Genomic DNA, 22,009 nt, shown 5'->3' on the forward strand with positions numbered 1-22,009 from the left:
ATGCAAAGAAGACACTTTAAGTCAAGTGTTGTCATGCTCAGACTCATTGCCAGAGTCACAACAGAGATTTAAAAGATACATTATTCTGTACCCTTTATTAGGTAATGACAAAGATTTTCAAAAAGTAAACTGCAATTCCTTGGGCGTTTTATTGGCCTGCTTCCACAGCTTTGATCAATGAAACATTTCCCCATCTATGAAAGACTGCTGTCAGGATTGCTTTTTGTTGCTTGTTTTATGAACACAAATCTTCTCCTTTCTCTACTGCTACACCAGAACGATTTATATTACTCCCAGAACAATCTGATACTTTTGTTTTTCATGTACTACTCACATCCAAGAAGTCAAAGGGTATTTTAAGGAAGATGTGGGACTTACAGGGATGCCTGGAGGCCCTATTGGTCCTGGAGCACCTGCGTCTCCCTTGTCCCCCTGTGAGAAGGAAAAAGGACGGTAAACCTTTTGCCCTAAATATAGGCTTCACACCTAAGAACAAACGTGACACTTCACGTTCTTATATGCTTTTTTAAATCATTTCATATTGGCTTTCATATCAGCTGTTGATCCATAACATGTTCAGGAAGCTTCCCCTTGTAATCGCACACCGTTATGCTTATATTACAAATTATTTCTTATGGCTCTGAAGTGACCCAATCAGCAAGCCAAACAAGTTTTCTGATGTTCTTAAAAAATGCCTTTTGAGCATGATGTTTTGTTCTAGATCTTGATCTCCCTGGTTTAAATCAAGGTTACAGTATATTGCTAATCTGTTGAGACCAGGATGTTCCAAAAGATAGCCACAAGTGGTTGTAGGGTGGGCTTAAAGGGGAACTGCAGTCCCAATTTCTCAGACCGGTTATTAAATCTTGGTAACAGAATAAATTCATTGACAGTGTTGAAAAAAATACAAATTTCGAATTAAGCACAAAATTGTGAAATTACTATAAGTCGCCATGTTGTTGCAAACCCCTGGTCTCGCCACAGGTGAAAGCAAGAGTTCACGCGAATTGTGACGTGCTGCGGCCCTTCCTGCTCACTAGTCACTGTATTGGCTAATGTAATACCATCTACGAGATAATAAGTACAGGTTGTGCAGCAGATATTTCTGTTGAAGTTCATAATTGAAGTTAAGAGCAATATTTCTATTGGACTTAAAGACATGTATTCACAAGTCTGCTTGTTTACAATGTAATAGGGCCAATAGGCATTGGAACTTTTGTTGCTTTGTTCTGAATTGTAGAATATGGTGCTGTGCATACCTCTCTAATTGGTCTACTTTGTGATGTAAATTAGAGGTTTTTAGGAGTTTCTGTGTACATTTTACTTTTATTGCAAAAATTTGAGATGTGCTCATCAATGCTGATTCTTTCTAACCCTGAAGTATAAACACAGCATTACAGTATCCCTTTAAGTTGGTCAGGGATTCTTGACTTGTCGTGCAATGCATTAGTCTGTCATTAGCAGCCATTTTTGTATACACAGTAGCAATTGATTTTAAATGACCTCAGGGTATTAGCCTCCACAATCTTTTTTTCAGCAATTTATTCTGTACCTAAAGTATATGTGCAATACATGTACTGTATTACAGAAGCCTCTGCCTTTAACAAATTTCCACTTATCTGCTTGTGGAACGTGAAATAACAATTAGGCTAAACTTGCACCCCGAAAGTACTCACCCTCTCTCCCTTTGGTCCTGCTGGCCCTGGAACTCCGGCTGGCCCTAGAAGACCCTAGAAAATAAGGGGAATATTACAGCTCACTGTTATCAAAGCCACAGTCATTCTCAACACAAACAAAATTGAAAAAGAAGGAAAGATAAAATTATTATAAAATCATACAATAGGTCCACAGCCAGTATTTATTTTAATATGAAATTCCAAAAACCATGGAAAAAAGAAATAGGATTATTCTGATGGTTTTCTTCCTGATATTGACTTGCAATTATATCATGCAAACAGCATGATGATCCTTATCCAAAAAAAAGTCATTGATGGAAAAGTCTGTGGACCTAGAAAATGTAATTTGCAGTTTGCTCTTTTTCACCTTAATTCTTGCAGCATTTTCTTTGTTTTAATTTTTTCCTTGGGTGTATGGACATGCATCCGTAACCCAGCATGCTCCATTGACATGGAATCACGGTGTCGTACACAAAGCTTTATGCTTCTGACATTCGAAGGAGGGAAGACCCTGTTTAGGCACATCTCAGAAGTCCTTTAGAAAATGCTTCAATGGTTCGTTGTGATTCGGGATTGAGGCAAGACCTCTTTTCAGCACAAGCGAAAGAACAACTTGTTGTAAAATGCATCCTTACTGGGACTGGTAAGCCAATACTTCATTCTGAGAGTACTGCAGTACTGTATATTATAATTTTGCATTCGAGGACATTGATACGCTACATAATATTTCAGATTTCTTACCTAGTCTTTTGAATGAAGTAGGACTGAGTAAGTTTTCTGCCCAGTTTAAAAACAGCTCATGGTGTATATACAGTATTTGTCCCACATTCCACAAATAGACAAGATGTAGACACTAAATAAAGATACTTGTTTCTGTGTAGTGTAAAACAAAACCACCCATAATGCTCAGTGTGAATATCACCCCATTTACATCAGCCACTGGAGAAGAATCATGAACTGTAGGTAAACCCAGAGGTAGTGCCTAAACAGGGCTGTTTTTTAGACGGGAGGCACAGACACAAGCTTGGGAGGAAGCAGGCAGGCAGCCGGGCAGGCGGTGGGGACAGGAGAAGAGGAGTGATGGGTACTGGATGCGTGCCACTCACCACTGGGCCAGGCCTGCCGTCTAAACCATGAGCACCCTGGACAATGTGTAAATAGTTAAAGCAGAGAGAAAAGATGAGGGGAGGGAGGGGGAAAGGGAGTGAGTGAAGCAGTGACTCAGGGACATATGCCTTTTTAAAAAAACAAAACAAAACTGAACAAAAAAAAACAGGTATTGATGAAAGGTGATGGTGTTGAGTGGTGATGAGGTAACAGTAACTCCTTTTTAATATGTTCATTAGAAAATCAGGAACTTTCTTCCTAAATGTTTTGATTTTGAGAAAAAGACAGACAGCTTCACTATGAGACTTGGCCAGAGTAGCATGTGTAATCTTTTAAACATAATACATAGTACACAGTGGAAATACGTGTGAATATATGAGATTAGTACAAAGATTTCATGTAACAACTACAACCTCATGAGTTCTTCAGCATGTGACTAAGTACTTAATGAAATACAGTAAGTACTTATACAGGAGCTTGTCTTTCTGTGAACCTGTAGAGGTCTGGCGTTTTGAGTTCATTTTGTATTACAGCTTATACTGTAGCTATCACAGAAAACTATTTTCATTTACTCAGAAACACAACTTCCATTACACTCATTTGTTGTAAATTTCAGTCAAGAAAACCACAGAGCTAAAATGTGTTGGACAGACCACTGAGTATAAAATAAACTGTATCTGTATGTAGACAAATATTTTTGTCAAAAAAGATACAGGGCTTAAAAGGAGTCACTGTGCCCTTAACAATGTGACTGTGTTTTTAATAATGACCAGTTACACCACAGGGATTAAAAAGTTATGAAGACATTTCTCTGGAATCTCTGGATACAGCATGCTATTATATTATTAGACCTCACAGAAACGAATATGTGCATATTCGTATATGTTAAAAATTATGATAATTATAATTCCTCTGTTATATTACATTCTACACCTATAAGTTGTACTCTTTTATGTTTAATTGGAACATAAAAACAGTATGAAAGCCACATTTCTTTTAAAACCCTACCTGCAACTCAGTTACAAGTTCTGTAAACTCATTGTACTTGTAAAGTAAACTTTAATCTTTAGCCTTAAATTTTTAGGACAGAAAACTGATTCAGAAAGTGTAATTTGCAATAATATACCAGCTTAGAAAAACTGGTACAAAGTACTGAATTATGAGACTTTTCTGCATTGGCCCCATCTCCTAATAAGGATTGAGGTTTGCTTTAGGGCTTGCATGCGTCTTAGTAAAGTTACAATCACAAAAACACCAGGCAGTATGTGCAGTGTTAATGTAACTGAATACAAAAACAATCCTTCATCTGATTTCAGTGGGATTGAATACCCATCTACTGTATATCTCAGTCAAATTCATGTACTATACTGAATTAATACACTTACTAATAGCCTCTTATACATAACTTATAAATATTTCAGACTTCAAATCTTTTACAGCACAAGGCATAACTTATTTGAAAGAATTTTCTAATAACAGACTACACTGAAAAATGTGAAAAAGCACTATAATACCTATTAATTATTACACAGTTATCAGTAGAGTCAAAGCTATTCGGAAGGAGAGTTAAAAAACCTAAATATTGTCCAGATGTACTGTAATATTGTGAGATCGTTGTTTTTGTCGAATAAGATTGTTTTAGTTTGTTCAGAATGAAACTTGAAAACCATTTTTGAGGTCCACGACTGAAGTGTTCATCTGAATTAATTGCTTAACCAAAAGGAAATAATAAGTCAATCAAAAACTGATGGAAACCCAGGACCTAGGAAACCCTTAAAGAAACTCAGAGCATGGCGTGCAAATACTCACAGGCAGTCCGAGAGGCCCTCTGTCTCCTTTATCTCCCTTTTGTCCCACATCTCCCTTAACTCCCTTGGTGCCATCAACGCCTGGCTCCCCCTGAGAGGACAGAAACGCAATGATTTTCCTGTTTCATTTCTCTGTGTTTAGTTAACGATGTTTCACAGCGGTGTCTCCTCTTACTCAGCGTAACTGTCAAAAATGTCCGTTTATATGTGAGCTTTTGTCCTATACTGTGGTTCACCTTTCACCTTTGTACAACCCATTGTTCCCATAGTTCCCTGTCCAGCACTTTCTTCATATTTGGATCCCTGTACAATTCAGGAAGGAAGAACAGACTCGCTCATGCATGTGATCTGTAAGTTCCTATTCACTGCTTCTTACTCTATTAACTGAAAACAAGGAGTATCAAACTCAAGCCTTCAAAATAATCTGGGTTTAATTGTAACTTCTGTTCTGAATAATTATTAGAACCATTTAATTGAATTGCTACATTTAACATTTTGAATCATCTTCATTGCCTTCTAGAGATCTAGATCAAGAACAAAAATGTTCTTGGCTGGCTTATATTTTGAATTTTTAGTGCTATGTAATATAATAATGAAACCAGTTTAGTAACTGGGCTTGGATGAAATGAAAGTCAGATTTCAGTGTGATTCTCTCGTAAGTGGTCTGGACTCCAATCCATTGAATTCAAAGTAAGTGCTAATCACTTGCAAAGCACCTTTTCTGTAACACTTACCTTTGGCCCTGACAGTCCAGGAGGTCCCTGAAAAGCATGAAACAGAAATGAGAAAGGCTAATACAGTATGCAAGAATCGCATTTAGCACTGTTCCAGAAATATTTTTCACATGTCAAAACATATTGCATCTCCAGAGTCCCAGCAATGGGATCTGCTCATCTTAGCACTCAGCAAATTAGGTACTGTATTTCAGTGGCTTATGAAGCCACTTCTTATGTCATAGAAATTACCACAACTGAGGAAGACTATCGGTGGACTTTTACAATTTTTCTGTGCTTAGCATTATTATTACATACATACATAATTGAGGGAACACCTTCTTTTCTTTGTAATAAACAGTATTGTAACAGCCACAGTTTATAGGTGGGCTATTTTTGTTTATTTTTGTTCCTACTGTAAACCAACATGCCAGGTGTAACTCATCTGTGCAATAACAAAAAGGAGAGGATGTCTGCATTTAAAGATCACCTTCCCATCTCAAAAGATTCCAAAGCAATTTTCATATGGGGAGGGGTGCAGCAGTCACTTACTGACAGTGGCCCCATAGACAGATCTCTGCTTTCTGCAGGATTTCATACTTTGATGCATTTCTGATACTAGAACCTTGCTATCTCAATAGTAAACATGATAATATAGAGAATTCCTCTTAAACCAGCCTTTCTGGGTTTTAAGGTAAAAAGATTTTCAAGCGATTGGGCTCAAACAGCAAGATTACTTTCCTCAGACTGTGAGAAGGAACAAACAGTCAGCATTTTGTGAAAAGTAGTACATCAGTGAGGAATTGGTTTATAAGACCCTCAGTGTATTGTCCTTGTTTTGCTCTATACCAGGAGAGGGAAGGAGAACTGTACTCACCACAGGGCCAACTGGTCCTTGAACTCCTGGGGGCCCAGGAGGTCCAGAGACCTAAAACACATAACAATCATGATAACGCCAGGACTGTAAAAAGATGTAGAAGAAACTGCTGTTATGAGAAAAGCTAAAGCACTTTCATTACCAAAGTTTGACATTTTTTTGCTGTCTGCCTGAATTTTAACTTGTCCATCTTTTGCAAAAAACAGTTCATGCTCATATTGGATCGTTCATCAAAATTAAAACATGCAGGGCTCAGATTTCTGGCATGAAATGTATAAATATTTACTGTACAAACCAATCATACATACTTTTTCAATTTCTTTTTAATACACCAAACATGCTGCATACTGAATTAGTACTATTTTAGAGGTACTGTATTTGTGTAATTTGTTTGGCATAAATACTGCGATAGATTTGACAGAATTTACATAGACTGTATCTGTAGATAACTTTTTGAAATGTCTCTTGTGTTTTTCATATGTCTTAAAAGCATTCCTTACCATATCTCCCTTCTCCCCTTTCTGGCCAGATTCACCTTTTTGACCCTGAATCAGAGAAACCCAGTTAAAAAGACTTCCGGTACAAGTCCAACAAAAAACTTTAAAAAACTTGCAAAGATAATGATACTTCTTTGTATCCGAATAGTATTTGACATCCCAAAGGATCCCTTATTGTCTCTACATATACTGCAGGGGAGGACCTAAGTTGAAGACCACAGAAGTGCAGAACCCACCTGGTTGACGTGTGGCACCAGCTGACGAAGTGGGAAATTAATCCACCAATTAAATTAAGGGAACAAAATAGGGAGGACAGATTGCACAAGCTCAGCTTGGAATTCAGACAGGACATGGGAAATACCCCTACTCTTACAGCATTTTTAATGATCAAGTACTTAAAGTAGTCAAACTCGCTTTAATGACTCAAGTGAAGGACGGCACCTCCTACAGGTCCATCAACAGTGTCCACAGTTACCATACAGGGGAAAATATGGTCCATCTTCACCACATACGACAGAAGCCTGATTTTCCTTTTATATCTCCCATCCCAGTACTAACTAGGCCCAGTCTTTCTGAGCTTCTAAAACTAGAAGAAATCTGGCTACAGATTTGGTCAAATATGGCAAAACCACTGGTGAAACTATAAATACTCCAAACATAATACAAAACTTTCAAAATATTTTGCAAGTCAACAATCTTTGGGAAAAAAATATGAGAGTACACTTTTCTATTCAAATATTTCAATTTGTAATATGAGGTCAATATAAATACTATCCAGGTACTGTACTTTATACATGGATCCAAATATATATGCAGAAAATTCCCTGCTATTTAGAGAAAGAGGAACAAGATTGCCTGACTTTTATGGAAAATGCCAGAGCTACAGTATGACCTCTCCAGGCAGATAATCCACTATTTCACCCTCAACACTGATCTCTCTGTTTGTCCTTCAAAACTCTTATGCAAGAAAAACTTCATATTCACAAATTCTCCATGCACTTATCGGTGGGCTATTCCTATTTTTTCTCTATTTTAAGTCCTTTCAATTTACAGATTGCGGCCTTTAACACTTCCCCTTGGATTTAGTCTAATTTTTCCTTGATTTCAATTTCCAGACATTCTCACATTTTGTTGCTTTTGTTCTTTTCCATCCCACTTCTCTCCCCCCTTTCCCTGCCCTGTCCCTTTTGAAGATGAGGAAGAGGACTCCATAACTGAAATATTGTGCATATTATTCATATTTTATTCATTCCTTTTATTTGCCAGTGTGCAATTAAGGTCTGCCTGTTTATTTAAAGCCTGCACTGTTGATCGCATGGCCTTCGGGCTCTGCAGAGTTGTTGAATACAGTATGTTAAGAATTGAACCTGAGACCAGTCACTTAGACCTCAAATAACCCCAATATAATCTGTATTTAGTCATGGAAAATTCATACAGTTGACATGCTTAAACTTTTTTTTTCCTGTAATGAGGCCTGTAATGATATATTTCAGTTCCACCTAACCTTCATTACGTTTCTTAGGATCTCAAGATCAAGAACTGCAAAGTGAACTTGGACTGTTGGGTAGAGCCCTTCCTCAAGTTTCTGTGATGGGTTTCTTAGCAGCCAATACTGGATAACTATTGGTGTTTACAATTAAACTGACAAACTGTGTAACCACCCATAAAGCATAATCCCATGTAAAAAGCAAACGAATATAGAACAAAGTATGGGGTATACCAGTGAGCCCGACAATCCTACTGGACCTGGTGGACCGGCGTCCCCTTTCTCTCCAGTGGGACCATCCAAACCCTAAAACAATAAAGACAAATCTTTGTGTCATGAACTGAAGTGTATAAACGCTCAAAAATAATTTTAAATAAAAGCTAAACTGAACCTAGTCCTGTTCATATTGTTTTCTAACTCTTTTCTCGTCATTGTAGAACAGAGAGCAAACACAATTAATACTATGAGAAGTCCTACATTTTAAGGTAGGGAGATGTACATATTGGCTGTACAGACCCTGCTTTCCTACATCATACTCTAACTGCTTCAGGCAATCCGCCAAATAAGATTGTCCTACTTCTCAGGCTTAGTGCTTCAGACACTGTCTGATGTCCCTGAAAGCGAACACAGAAGGGATTGTTGTTACACTGAAGCCGATCACCACCAAAACCACTTTGCTCACCTGCTTGTGGCAAAAATAAGATCAATGTGGTGTTCACTGTATGACCATAGCCAAAAAATAGCATCTGGTTGTGAAACTGATTTTGCAAACTGTACTGTACAGTATATTCTATTTTTCAAACTACAGTACCTTCTACTGTACAGTATCTACTACATATCTACATATAACTACTCACATCTACCTATGACAAAGCCTACACTTCTGCCCTGATTTTAACAAGTTAGTAGCACACGAGGAGCAAACTAACCAATAAATCTCACAAAGATTAAACATTGAGGTGTATGTCTTTGCTGCAGAATGCTTTGTACAGTATTTCAAACCCAGAGCGCTGTGCTTTTAGTCACTCACTGGCGATCCAGCGGGGCCTGTCTCTCCTTTCTCTCCTTTAGGTCCAGGGAAGCCCAGGAGTCCGCTCTCTCCCTTAGGGCCCTCAGGGCCTGCAGGCCCCACGGGCCCCGGATCTCCTGGCTTCCCTCGGGGGCCCTGGGACACAGACAAAGATGATCAGGAACAGCACAGGCTGCAGGCCAATGCTACCATCCTATGCAGTGTATAAACTCAAGGAAAACCAGGCTGCTGATGAAAGTGGTGTTGGTGGAGCAGCAGTGGTACACTCCTCTCTGTACGATGACTGAGGAATCTGTGCTGTATGGAGTTCCATCCTTTGGATGAGATGTTGAACCAGGATTCTGTCTATATGGAGTCATCAATGACCCTGCAGCCCTGTTCAGAGTTATAGGTGCGTTAACTGAGAGGTCTTGGCTAACATTCACCTCAGGCATCTACCTCTGACCTGCCTAAATCTCCTTTTTAATTTCACCAACCGCTGAAATAATTTCTTACTCATAATTTCTAAGGACATTCAATTACTTTTCAATAGAGAGAAGTCACATTTTGAAATATTTTTTTTTAGTCTGGGTCTATTTGGTGAGGATTTTTCAAAGTCGCAGATTCAGATAGCCAGGTAGAGAAGGGCAAGATAGTAACAGTGCTTCACAGTGAATGTTAATTACCTTTTCGCCATCAAGACCCGGTGGGCCAGGTAATCCTACTTCACCCTGTAACAACACAAGATCTTTAAAACAGGCTGCGTTAAAAACATGTAAATCTGGGCTGTGGGAGAGAACTACACAGTCTCTGCTGATACAGTACAGTACGTGCTTAAGAATTAGGCTTACATAAAATTGAAATGCATATAACTTCTCATCAATTTCAGGTGCTTGTTACTGTAATCCTTTGATAGGTCATATATTTAAAAACTGAAAAAAATTCCATTTATATCTTTTACTTTTTTTATTTAGCCATTTGGCAGTTAATTGATCCACAACTGCAACATGGTAATGTGGCAGGGCAGTGACAACCCAGCAGGACAGTTTCATACAGTACACAACTCCACAAGTGGTCCTAACTCTAGTAAAGAAAAAAGTATAGTACGTGATTTCTGTTCCTGGTATTAAATGCACTTCCTCATAGTTTCCATTTACTGTATGTCCTCTTGTTGGTGTTTTACTGTGTTTACTTATTTGAAGAAGTCCACCGGGTTAACTTTGTCACTACCTTTGAGGATTCTGATTTGACCCATAGTATTTTCATAGTTCAAAACTATAAGTTCCATTTTTGTAGACCATCAGTGTAGGAAATTCCTTTAAGCACAGGAGGAATATATGTGGTTGCTCTTCTCTGGACTGATTTCAAGCCAATATTTTTAATGTGGAGACTAACATCGTATAAAATTGTCTAAATAAGATCTGTAAGAATAAGAATGTCCAATTCTCACACATCATTACTTGATTTCAATTGTTAACTATCTATATTGCTTGCCTTTTTTAATGTTCTCCCACTTTGTCAGGAAGATGTATCTTCATAAACATAAACACTCTTTTTCATAGGTAGTCTCTTCTAGCTCATTGTTTTGCATTGTATATATTGTAAATATTGTTTTTGCTACCTACTTATAATATTCTTCATTTATCTACATCAAGCATTATCTGCTAGATGCTTTCACAATCTTTTCATTTTAATTTTATATAAAAAAAATGAATTTCATTTGTTGCTTCTGAAGAGTTTTTTGTCCCACTTTGGTGCTGTCTGCAAACTTAACTAGTTTCCAAGAATACCAGAATCTAGACCTATATTAGGAAATGCAGTGTCCTCGTACAGATAGCTGTGATCTTGATACCAACTAATTCCTACAATTTGAGCATTCATCTATACTGTTTTCTATTAACCAACTTTTAATCCAGTCACACATTTACTCACCTGTACTTTGAGCATTATTTTTATGAGGACCTTTATCCTGAGAATACTGAACATCTTAATACATTTTAACTATATAAACATGTATCTTTAAACATATTTACATAAAAAATAATTCAACACTTTATATAAAAAGGTCTGCTCCCTTACCTTCACGCCTGGGGGTCCTGGAGGTCCTGGGGGACCAGGTGGACCCTAAAACCCAATAAAACGTAGGCTTCAAACATTGCAAAGACCTCACAGCATGAAACATGTGATTTTTAGTTTTAGTGATTTTAGTTTATTTTACTGTGGTTAACCCAAGATGGATTGCTCCAGATCCAAAATTATTTGGTTAAGTGCCAGAAAATATGTTTGTAGATCCATATATTGTAAAAATATACAAAGTTAATCATATACCATAGATCTCCAACTCTGGTCTCAAAAAAGACCAAATACAGTTTGTCTTATTCTCTAAGACAACTTGCATTACCTTTTTTTAAAGATTACGAGCTCCTGTTGATCCATTATGCAAGTAATTTGTTCAAATTAAGGGAACTGGACAAATTTAAGTGTGGTTTTTGACAGCTGATGGGTCTTTCATTTCAGACATCCAACTGTTTAACTAATCATGGTTAAATTGTTCCACATCTTCCAGAATAAGTGAAACCTCAAATATCATTCCATAAATCATTGAGCTAAAATATTAGAACTTGCAACTGTTGAAACTATGGAGGTATTTTTTATAAAATACATCAAGACTTTTTAGGGTAAATTTAAAGATTTTATGCACTCTATCATGTTTGATCAAATCATAACCAGAGTTTAAAGTACCCCAGTACAATGTGGGTTACAATCAGTTTTCGGGTTGTTATAATAGTACAGAAGATCCATGTCCTATTTTTAAATATCCACTATCGTGCACGGATGCTGCATTAAACAAGTACGACACCAAGAATACACATTTATCCTGTGATTATATTACATTACTTTTATCCTGTTAGGTGGCTGAAATTAAATCATGTTTATCACTGTGAAACTAGAACTATAATAAATACTAATTTTCCATCATGTTTATTCTCAAAGAAAACCATTTTAGCTTTGTGTAACGCTGACACAAATTCAATAACAGGCCCCATTGATCACTTTAAAGTGTTCTTAGCTGTAAATGCTGTTTTGAAACTTCCAATATGTTACTTCAGTTCTATTAAAGCGAGCTTTTGAATCTCAAATTGGGATTATCTCATAGGCAGCAATGAAATTACATTGCATTCATACCATCTATGGTGCAGGCTGTATCTTTTTGGAAAAAGATAAAAAAAGCTTGCAAGAATAATTATTGAAAAACTACCACCATATTGTAATAATACTTTAAAATTCTAATTAATTTCACTGTTACTTTGATAACAAGTTCACCAATTTTGATAGTGCAAACTTAAAGTGTTTGAAGCAAAGTCACTTTTTGAGTATTAGGTGGATTTTATACACCTACCTGCAGCTTCTCATTGAAGTTTCCATTGTAGTCAAAGCTTTCTGATTTCCCAGGCTCCCCCTTCTGACCTGGAGGACCCTGTGGAGCAGCAGAGTCGCAGAAATCACTAATTGGTTTTATAAGCTGTTAGCTGTTCCTTATGTTGAATATCTTTGAATTGGATTTAGCTGTCTTTTCTTACCTTACAAAGTAAATTAAATACTGGTAGCTTTAATCATGTTTAGTCCCTGGATGGTGTAAATAGAGCACAATGTGCAGACTGTCTAATATCACAGCAGTGTCCTGAATATTATCCCTCTTCATCCCTGCCTTAACCAACATCGGCTCTTTTACTATTTCTAATTGTAAAAGGCAAATGCAATAAGTTACTTGGTGCCATTTATTTTTAATTGCCCCTGTGACTGGCATGGATCAATCTTGTAATGATTACTTTTAGTTTATAACACCAATGGCTGGGCACACAACAGTAGGAATGACTTCTATTTTATACTATTGGTAACTTAGTTCCTGCAGCATGTGAAAAAAGAATGTAAGAGTAGTGTAACCCTGCCTCCCGGATGTATTTTAGTGCCAGGCAAAAGAAGTACTTAAACAACATGGCCAGTAGTAAAAAAACACAGATCATAATTACTCTTGGCCCAGATGGTCCCTCTGATCCATTTTCACCCTAAAAGTAATAAGTGAGATGCAGAAAAGTCATTAAACATTCTCGTGTGTCTGAATTCATTTTAATACATTTTAACATGATAACAAAAATATTCAGTTTTTACCAAAAATGCGTTTAAAAAAGTTTTTCATCCTGTCTCTAAGGTTCAATACTTCTGTGCCAAAGTTACATTCCTCGATTCTCAATTAAGACAGCACTCATTTATATCACAGATTTGTCCAAGTCATTGGCTGAAATTTGGACTTTTTATTTGTAGGGGCTTTAAAGGAGTAATGGACTGTATCTGACTCAACCACTGCACCAATGCGACCGTTAAATAAGCTTATGTTGGCAGAATCATATCTCACCAGCATATCATCCTCCAGGACCACTCAGATGTACCCAATTACATTAAACAAATGCCCTCAAACCCATATCCTGAACTGTGACTTTCCATGGAAGCAAAACCTGAACTGGGCTCACACACTAATATAGATTACTAATATAGATACTAATATACATTAACATAGAAAATAAATCTTGTTTTTAAAAGCCTGTTTTATCATTTACGAAAAGCATGATTCAAATCTAAGCATTTATGAATGTCATGAGTCCCCCTATTTACTAAGTTAGAGGTAAATCTCCTTTATTCTTTGTTGAAAGATTCTTTAAGATACAGTATGGTCTAAACATTTACAGTACATTAATCATGAAGCTCATTCCCTAGAACCAAAACACTGTGAAGGCAATCATACCAGAGAAGCACTCACCTTGGATCCCTGGTCTCCTTTATCACCCTAGAAATAAGGTACAATGTCAGGTGTGTGCTGCTTCTGTGGTCACTATAATTATTCTTTCTATGTTACAGAAAACAGTTAGTATCCTTAGTGTTTTACTGGGATTTATGATAAAAAATGATCAGAAAATACTTGCATCCCTGGATTAGCATACTGTGCCCTCCATCACTGTACTAATGCTATGACTTTACAACTCCCCCCAGTAGGGCGGCGATGTCTTCTATGGAGTTCTCATTCTAAATACTGATTAGCACGGTCTTATGAGATAATTTATAACAGGGTTACCAGTTACTTTTACTTCTTCAAGATTATACCTATAAACTGTGCTGTACAGCAGTCCCTGAGTTTTGTGTCTCTGTGATAGTAAAGAACTAAGTGAAACAAAACTACAGCACATACCTTAGGCCCTTCAGGGCCCTGAGGTCCCGGAGGACCTGACTCCCCTTTCATTCCATCAGCTGCTGTGCCAGGGTCACCCTTTTCCCCCTATGCGAAATTCAGAAAGAATTGAAGGTAATACATCTACTATATATTCATATACAATATCAAAAACCCCTGCCTGTTGATAATATTGACAAAAAGTATCTAAATCTTAGGTCAGTGTAGAAAGAGATGTTTCAATCTCTATGAAAATTTTGTAATGATTATTGAAGCTTTACTTTATGCTTCCAGAATTGACTATACCAGCTAAATACATTGTCTTCTTTTTTCTTGTTCCACTCCCACATTTGACTGGATTCCTTATCTAGTGTGCAATTAAAGGTGCACTTCCATTGAATGTTATAAAATAAAATGCAGTCTTCCCTGCCCTGCTTTTAGTTTTAAAGGAAAACACAAAATGACTTGTTCTCTTGCATAAAAGTCATTATGACATTTTCCATGAGAACAAAATAACCGCATCAGGGTTTGAGAAGAGATGTATCACATACTGGGAGTCGGATATCAGATAATTGTTATACATTTTCTAAAGCATTAAGACTGCCTATTATAAAGTATTCATATAGATGTATGAACTCATACATTCATCTGTTTTCAGTCTTATCCTTAGAGAGCTGCATGTGAGTTGGACTCTAGCCCAGCAGGTATTGGGTGGCAGGAGGGAGTTTGAATGGAATGCCAATACATTGTGGGGCACATACTGTACTGTATGCATGGGTGGCCATTAACATATGCTAATTGCATTACACCAGGACAGCATGTCTCTGGACTGTACTTACATGGAAAAGATGCCAAATTACTCCATATTTCTTGACAGATTTTGGAAGAAAATTTATCCAACTTATAAATGTGAAAACGTTGAGTTAACTTGGAGGCAAGAATTGCCTCTTCTTAAAAATAACAAACCAACAAACCATTTCAGTTTCCCACTTCAGACTGCAAATACTTTGGAAATTCAAATCCTATTAAAATGTGTTGTCTGGCAAGCATGTAAAGATAATCAATAAGCTATCATATGTGTATATGAACCTTTTAGTAAAGAAGAATAGGAAGAAGAAAATTACAAACAAGTTCTTTGTTACATACAGTAAGATGGCAGAACTACCAAACAAGAAGGAGATCCTTATCTGGACTACATTCCCCATAATCCAGTGGGGATTTGAGCATCCCGCCCGTGGTCACCTGACCACTTCTGAGAAGATGATTGGTCAGGTGTTCATTTAAAAAGCAGGAATCAGAGGATTTGCCATCTGGAGATCAGATCCTGTGTGTGCAAATTCACAAGAGAAGGGAAGAAAGTGACTAAAGATGGAACTGTAAGTTTTGAGAGGTTAGGAAGTAGTCCCCTAAATATTCATACGCAATCTGCAAATCTGCTCATCAACCTCCCAACAAGCCTTTTCTCAAAATTCATAGTTCCTGGTTGGTACGGTAGCTTCCCCCTGAAGAGTTTGCACACACGATCTGTTCTCTGTCCCCAAACCACAAACTAGCCTCAACCAGCCTCTGCTTCCTTGTGTTTAAATTACCACCTGACCAATCATCTTTTCAGAAGTACAGTATCTTACTCTCCACAGGATCTCGCAGAACTTACTGCCATCTGTTGATACATGCTATACATAAAGATTAATCACGTACATATTTAGAATTTGAATCGGTGAACTCTTCAAAAACATTTGTTAGCCCCAAAGCCCAAAAATGCATTTTGACAATAACAAACCAAATCCAATCCCAGAAAACAACAACAAGCCAACCAAACTAAATATTTCAGAAGCAATTTCCTATGAGCAATCAATAAAAGGCAGGTACACGATTACCGTGGTAACAGTCAAATGAAATGGAGAATATTTTACATCTAGGGATGTTTGAGCAATGCCGTGGCTCTTTGTTGCACAGTGTCGAATATCATAAAACATGGGTTTGAAACAGGTCTCCAATGAAACAGCTTTAAAATCTTGGCAAGTAGAGGCCATGCAACTGAGTTTCTCAGCTTGACAGGAAACCCACAAGGAATGGCACAACAGCTTGGCAGATATTAACCAATTTGCCTCACCACAACACAGGGAACCTTATTGAGGAGGCACGTGACATGATCAGAAGAACATCTCTTCTTCGAATGTTATTTTCATGCAATTACAGATCATAGAAGAAGCTAATTAAAGTGAAAGGAGGAATCTATTAAAATATGGATACTGCAAGGAAAATGCTGGTCTTCAGCACTTCAGATTGCTTCAGTGTCAGGGTGAGATGATGAACTTGACATTTAACACTTAAATGGAAACACATGAAAGCAGACAGAGGTCATTATTGAAATGGCTACACTTATCTGGGCATAGTGACTACACTGATTTATAAAGCATGGCTTTCATGCAGTGTTGATTGGGATGTGGGTACAACAATGAAAACATGTACATGCAGTGCGTGGCAAACATCATGCCCACACCAAGCGTCCTACCCTATAACCTCTCTTGCCAGGAATACCAGGGATTCCAGCTTGACCCTTTACACATAGGAGGGAAAACATACAGTTACTCCATTTAATGTGAGAATTGTGCTCAACTCATTATTTTAATTAATTAAATTATTTAAATTCAGATGACTGAGTTTGTTTAATGTATATTTAATATATGTGTCCCCCCCATTATTCTTCATAAATCCCATGAGCTGCAAGTAGAGTATATAATATCAAATTATATTTCTCTATATTGTAAGATAATATATATTGTAAGCCTGAAACAAACACCTACCCCATTTACAGTTTATGCTGATTTTGGACTTTCAGAATTAAAAAAGGGAACTGGAAGGCTGTTGCAGTTACCAAAAGATTCCCAGCTGCCTCAGATTTTTGGGGGGATTATAGTAATGTGGGTGGGGCTGAGATAGCTGAAGGAAAATTCCTCTGTTTTAAACATTTTCATGTGCAAAATCACAGTTTTTCAAGGCTTCCAAAGCTGCAGACCAGTTTTCCTTGATCCTAAAACCCCGACTCACAAGCCAAATTACACACCTGCAAGACATCTAATGAATAGGCAACAGTACTTTAAATTGCAGAATAACCTCCATAGGAGTTAGCTTGCCAGACAAAATAGCACCTCCAGTTAAAAACCCACATGGTGTTGCTCTATTGTGTGAAAAAGCTAACTGTAGGGAACACCAAGTATGAAACACAAATTTTCTGCATATGCTACAATATTTACCAAAATTATGTGGCCAGATATTGCACCATTAAGGCACTGCATAGCCAAGCTTCCATTATTCCAAACACATTTTTGCTTTGCCGGTATTTACCAAGGATTGTACTGTATTAAAGACTCAGATCTTGACTTAGATTTAGTTTAACAGGATAATTAATCTGATCGTTAATCCGATAAACATTTTAACTTTCTCCATAGTCAGGATTAGGACTTTACCTTACTTCCAGGTGCTCCAGAAATACCTGGCTCTCCCTGAATGGAGTACGTTAAGAGAAAGAGGATAGAAAAGGAGAGAAAAGAAACATCAAAGAAAGGAGAAACGAGCCTTGAAGTAGAAACACTGCTGCATGGAAGTTATCGACTAATTAGCAGTCCTTTCACAAGATGAATGAGTTACTGTATTTTAATAACCTGCACCACATGCCAAATTACATTAAAACACCTCTCATTACAGACAGAATAGTTTTCCTCCAGAGAAATGCATGCCTACAATATGTGTTAAATAGAAAAAAACCCATCAAGAAATCACAATGTTAGTAGCAATAGTGTACATTAGCATGCTGAGCTGTAACGAGGTGTCAAGAGCAGGCTACATTAAAACAAATCGGGGAATGTGCTCACAGATTGTTGACGTTCTAGCAAGTGAAATCAGTACACTTATGCTACAGTATGTTCTTGTTTTATACAGTCTGTCTGCTTTTAATGAGGCAATCAATGTGCATTGCTTTAAACTGACAACTACAATAATTGCCAAGTGAAGAATGTTAACAGGAGATGTCTAAATTAATTTCAATATAAACTCAAGGAGTTCCACCAAGAATTGGCTCAAATAATTCTGAAGTACGTGTAAGCCCCGCATTTGGGAAATGTTCATTCCTGTTTTTATACTTAGAAAACAACTGAACATTTTGATATATAAAAAATATACTGCCAGAAAAAAAATTACAAATATTTCAGTATAGTTCTTTAAAACATCTTTTTAACCACTCTGAATAACTTCAGCTATAACCGATCCTTCAAGCAAGTACTCTTTGTTTGTCTTGCCTGATTAGCCAGAAGAACGGGTTCCTTTAAACTCGACTGACACATGCTGGTGCTTTTGTCCATGCTGCCATTAGCTCTGTCCTCCCTCCACTTAAATTGTAATGTGCAGACAGGTTAGATACACATGCTCACCATGAACGATCTACTGCCACAGCTGCTACTGAGGACTCAAGGTCATAGCAGAGGAACTGCACAACCAGAATTTCATACACTGTTTGCATTCATTTAATTATTTGAGCTAATTGAGACCACATTTCATCAAAAGGGTTTAATTAACGACTATACTATTTAATTCTTATGATTAAAGTAAGCGATTAAAGTAAGCATATATGTGTAATTTGCAGTTCATAACTTAGTGTGCTTATATCTAAATTGTTCTCTATTGGATTTTCTAGTGCAGGGGTGGCAAACCCTGGTCATGGAGAAACACAGTCCAGACGATCTTATACAGTAGGTCCCCCTTCAATGATCAAGTTGCAAAGTCTTGGAGCACTTTGATCAATTTAGTAACATATTCAGTTAAGAAAGAACTGGCCAGCTATGGTCCCTGAGAGCTATATGGTGTTGGTATTTCATGTCAATTTATTCTTAAACCTAATTAGACCAAATTAAGAAGTCAAAACAAACATTTTGATATAAGTTATACAACAATTTACAGTTTGTCGATTTGAGGGTTGTCCTTAAAACCTGCTGGATTGTGGCTCTTCAGGACTGGGTTTGGCCAGGATTCCTGCAAGCATCTTTCCTTTAACAGACTCCCAATGGGCAGGGGAGTTCAAAAGATAGATGTAGCGAGCAGCTCTGAGAATGACTCAAGATACTGAAAAGGTGGAAAAAGGCATACTGTGTTTCAGTAATTCATTGCCATCCTTGCAGTATCATAAAAGGATCATAAAAGAAGATGCACTGGATTTTTACAAACAGAAAATGATGGTTATAATGAAATATAAAGCACATGATTAAAAACTATATAATCCTATTAAGCATCTATATAAATTTAACAATACAGAATGGAATTTAAAAAATAGAATTAAAAAAATATTTTCTTATTTTTATTTAGATACACTAAAATCTAAATCCTATAAAAATGGGGAAAAAAGGAATCTGTTATGCATCTTAAATTAATATCATTCTTTTAAACTTTAATTCTAGTACATATACTGTAGCATATTTCACAAATCACTGGTAGTTTGTAGCTATTAGCTTTGCAGAAATTATGTACAGGAAGTTAAAATGTGCTTTCTGTAATTTTTCAAGGGATTATATAATCAAGTAAATCCTTATACAGGTTACAAGGATAGGACTTGCATGAATTAAATAAATGGTACTTGGAAGAAAAATTATTGGAGTCTTGCTACAGCAGCTATGAGGAATGGCTCACTTCACAAAGCTTTTTTTATTGTTCTAAGGTTATCCTATGATAATAATCTAAAAATTTAAATCAGATATATAACATACATGTATTTAAAATATAATATATAATCTATAAATATAATACAGATGTAAAATTTGAACAACTGCCACAATATTATCAATTTGGTCTTGTGTACTACCAGAGTAGCGTCATGTTCATAATTGCCATTATCATTAGTGAAATTACACCTTATCTTTATGTAAAGTGCAATAAGCTTGTAACAGATAGAATAGCCCAGGGAACACACCTGTGATTATACTGTGAGAACAATGCAAATAATAGAGCCCTAGATAGTTTTTCCGGATATGAAGATGATTTACGGAATCCTGGGAAATAAGGGGAATAATTCCTTTTGCAAGAGGATTTGAAGGTCAGAGACAATACCAAGGAGGGAACATTAAGGAATTTACTGTAAGGAATACTTCTGTTGATCCTTGATGATGAAGCCTGATCTCACCCATTTGGACTGTATCAATATTTCTATGACCTGAAGATTCAGAACTGTTAAGCTCTAATATTGACACGTCTATTGTACTCTTTAGAGTTAAACAATTTTACCATAATGCACTTGCTTAACTTTTCAGAACAATAGAAATATATTTGAATTGGATGAAATGAAGCAAGTAAAATATGATACTGTATCTTAGATTAAACAATATCAATTCAACAGTGTGGTTATGGCTGCTGTCACATCATCCAGGTGGGGGTGCAGCTTGGTGGTGGTGGAGGGGAGTCCCCATTACCTGTAAAGCGCTTTGAGTGGAGTGTCCAGAAAAGCGAAATATAAGTGTAAGCAATTATTATTATTATTATTATTATCATCATCACTACTCTTAATTTTGTAGTTGCTAATGATATGCTAGGCAACACTGTTTTTACTTACAGTAGTTTCACAGGCCAAATACATTAAGAATGTATATGACCACAATAATAATTATAAAATAAAATAAATTATTACAAAATAATAAAATAATATAATACATTTAACATTTTATTTCAATGAAATTTCTGACTGTAATTGCAGGGGGCCCATTATGGATGTTTCTAAACACTATTCTTCCTTGATAAACCTTTCACAATTGACTGCTGTTCCATGCAGCTCTATTTGGAATGGCAGGTCAGTCTATGGGTGAGACCAGGCTCCGATGGCCACACAGGACACAGTTAATGTAATGGGTGAGGTGATTCAGGGGCAGGAGTGGGAGGGAAAGGGATCACTCTTGCAGAGTACCTTCACTCCTTGTTTCCCAGGCATCCCGGGCATTCCCCTTTCTCCCTGCAACAGCGCAAAGACAACGGCATTTTTAGCATTAAAAGACAAAGCTGATAGCTATGGCTCTCTCAGTGAAACCATGAAACTGACAAAACGTCATGCTACTGTGCACCCTCATGAAGCCCAGAATCAAGACTGGTGCTCTTCTTGCCTTTATCATTTCTGGCCTTGTTATGTGTGTTTGCTGCTGCCAACGTTATATGGCTGAAGCACAATGAAAAAGGTGAGGATAAATAAGAGACCCAGACCTTTATTTTCAATGTTGAAAGATCCAGGTGGGCATACAATAAAATTAGACTCTTTAGTGCTGTTTCTTCTTCATTTTCAGCACTTTTCACTACAAGCTGATTACTTAAATGGTAAAAAGTTTGTATTAATATTATTAGAATTAATAGATTTCCAAATATCATTTAAGATGTTTAATTATTTCTTGCAGTAATACATATATACAGATAAAATCAGTTGCCATTTCTCTGTGTTCATGAGGAATAACGTCACCCAATAAGAAAAGGCATTTTGGAATGTTTTTTACTGTGTCAGGTATAAGAAACCTTGGCTTAACCCTGCTTCTCTGAGGAACAACCGCTTGTCTGTAGGGCGAGAACGTCGGGACTCCTCTACAGAGAGACA

The 22,009-nt window shown here is 36.9% G+C and overlaps 1 protein-coding gene across 1 annotated transcript in view; it reads right to left on the bottom strand.

The window, feature by feature from the left end:
* Window positions 1-22,009, bottom strand: part of col13a1 (collagen, type XIII, alpha 1) — a 55,273-nt gene that overhangs the window by 12,423 nt on the left and 20,841 nt on the right. The window contains exons 15-32 of the mRNA XM_088915781.1: window positions 21,338-21,382; window positions 17,865-17,900; window positions 16,910-16,954; window positions 14,416-14,502; window positions 13,990-14,016; window positions 13,205-13,240; window positions 12,574-12,651; window positions 11,253-11,297; window positions 9,860-9,904; window positions 9,195-9,329; window positions 8,399-8,470; window positions 6,682-6,726; window positions 6,182-6,232; window positions 5,326-5,352; window positions 4,593-4,682; window positions 2,783-2,818; window positions 1,677-1,730; window positions 379-432 (exon numbers count right to left, since the gene is read on the bottom strand). Of these exons, the coding sequence (XP_088771907.1) occupies window positions 379-432; window positions 1,677-1,730; window positions 2,783-2,818; window positions 4,593-4,682; window positions 5,326-5,352; window positions 6,182-6,232; window positions 6,682-6,726; window positions 8,399-8,470; window positions 9,195-9,329; window positions 9,860-9,904; window positions 11,253-11,297; window positions 12,574-12,651; window positions 13,205-13,240; window positions 13,990-14,016; window positions 14,416-14,502; window positions 16,910-16,954; window positions 17,865-17,900; window positions 21,338-21,382 (1,008 nt within the window). The remainder of the gene's footprint in view (window positions 1-378; window positions 433-1,676; window positions 1,731-2,782; window positions 2,819-4,592; window positions 4,683-5,325; window positions 5,353-6,181; window positions 6,233-6,681; window positions 6,727-8,398; window positions 8,471-9,194; window positions 9,330-9,859; window positions 9,905-11,252; window positions 11,298-12,573; window positions 12,652-13,204; window positions 13,241-13,989; window positions 14,017-14,415; window positions 14,503-16,909; window positions 16,955-17,864; window positions 17,901-21,337; window positions 21,383-22,009) is intronic.

The sequence above is a fragment of the Atractosteus spatula genome, chromosome 5 (genome assembly GCF_055471065.1).
Source record: "Atractosteus spatula isolate fAtrSpa1 chromosome 5, fAtrSpa1.hap1, whole genome shotgun sequence".
Classification (NCBI taxonomy): Eukaryota; Metazoa; Chordata; class Actinopteri; order Semionotiformes; family Lepisosteidae; genus Atractosteus; species Atractosteus spatula.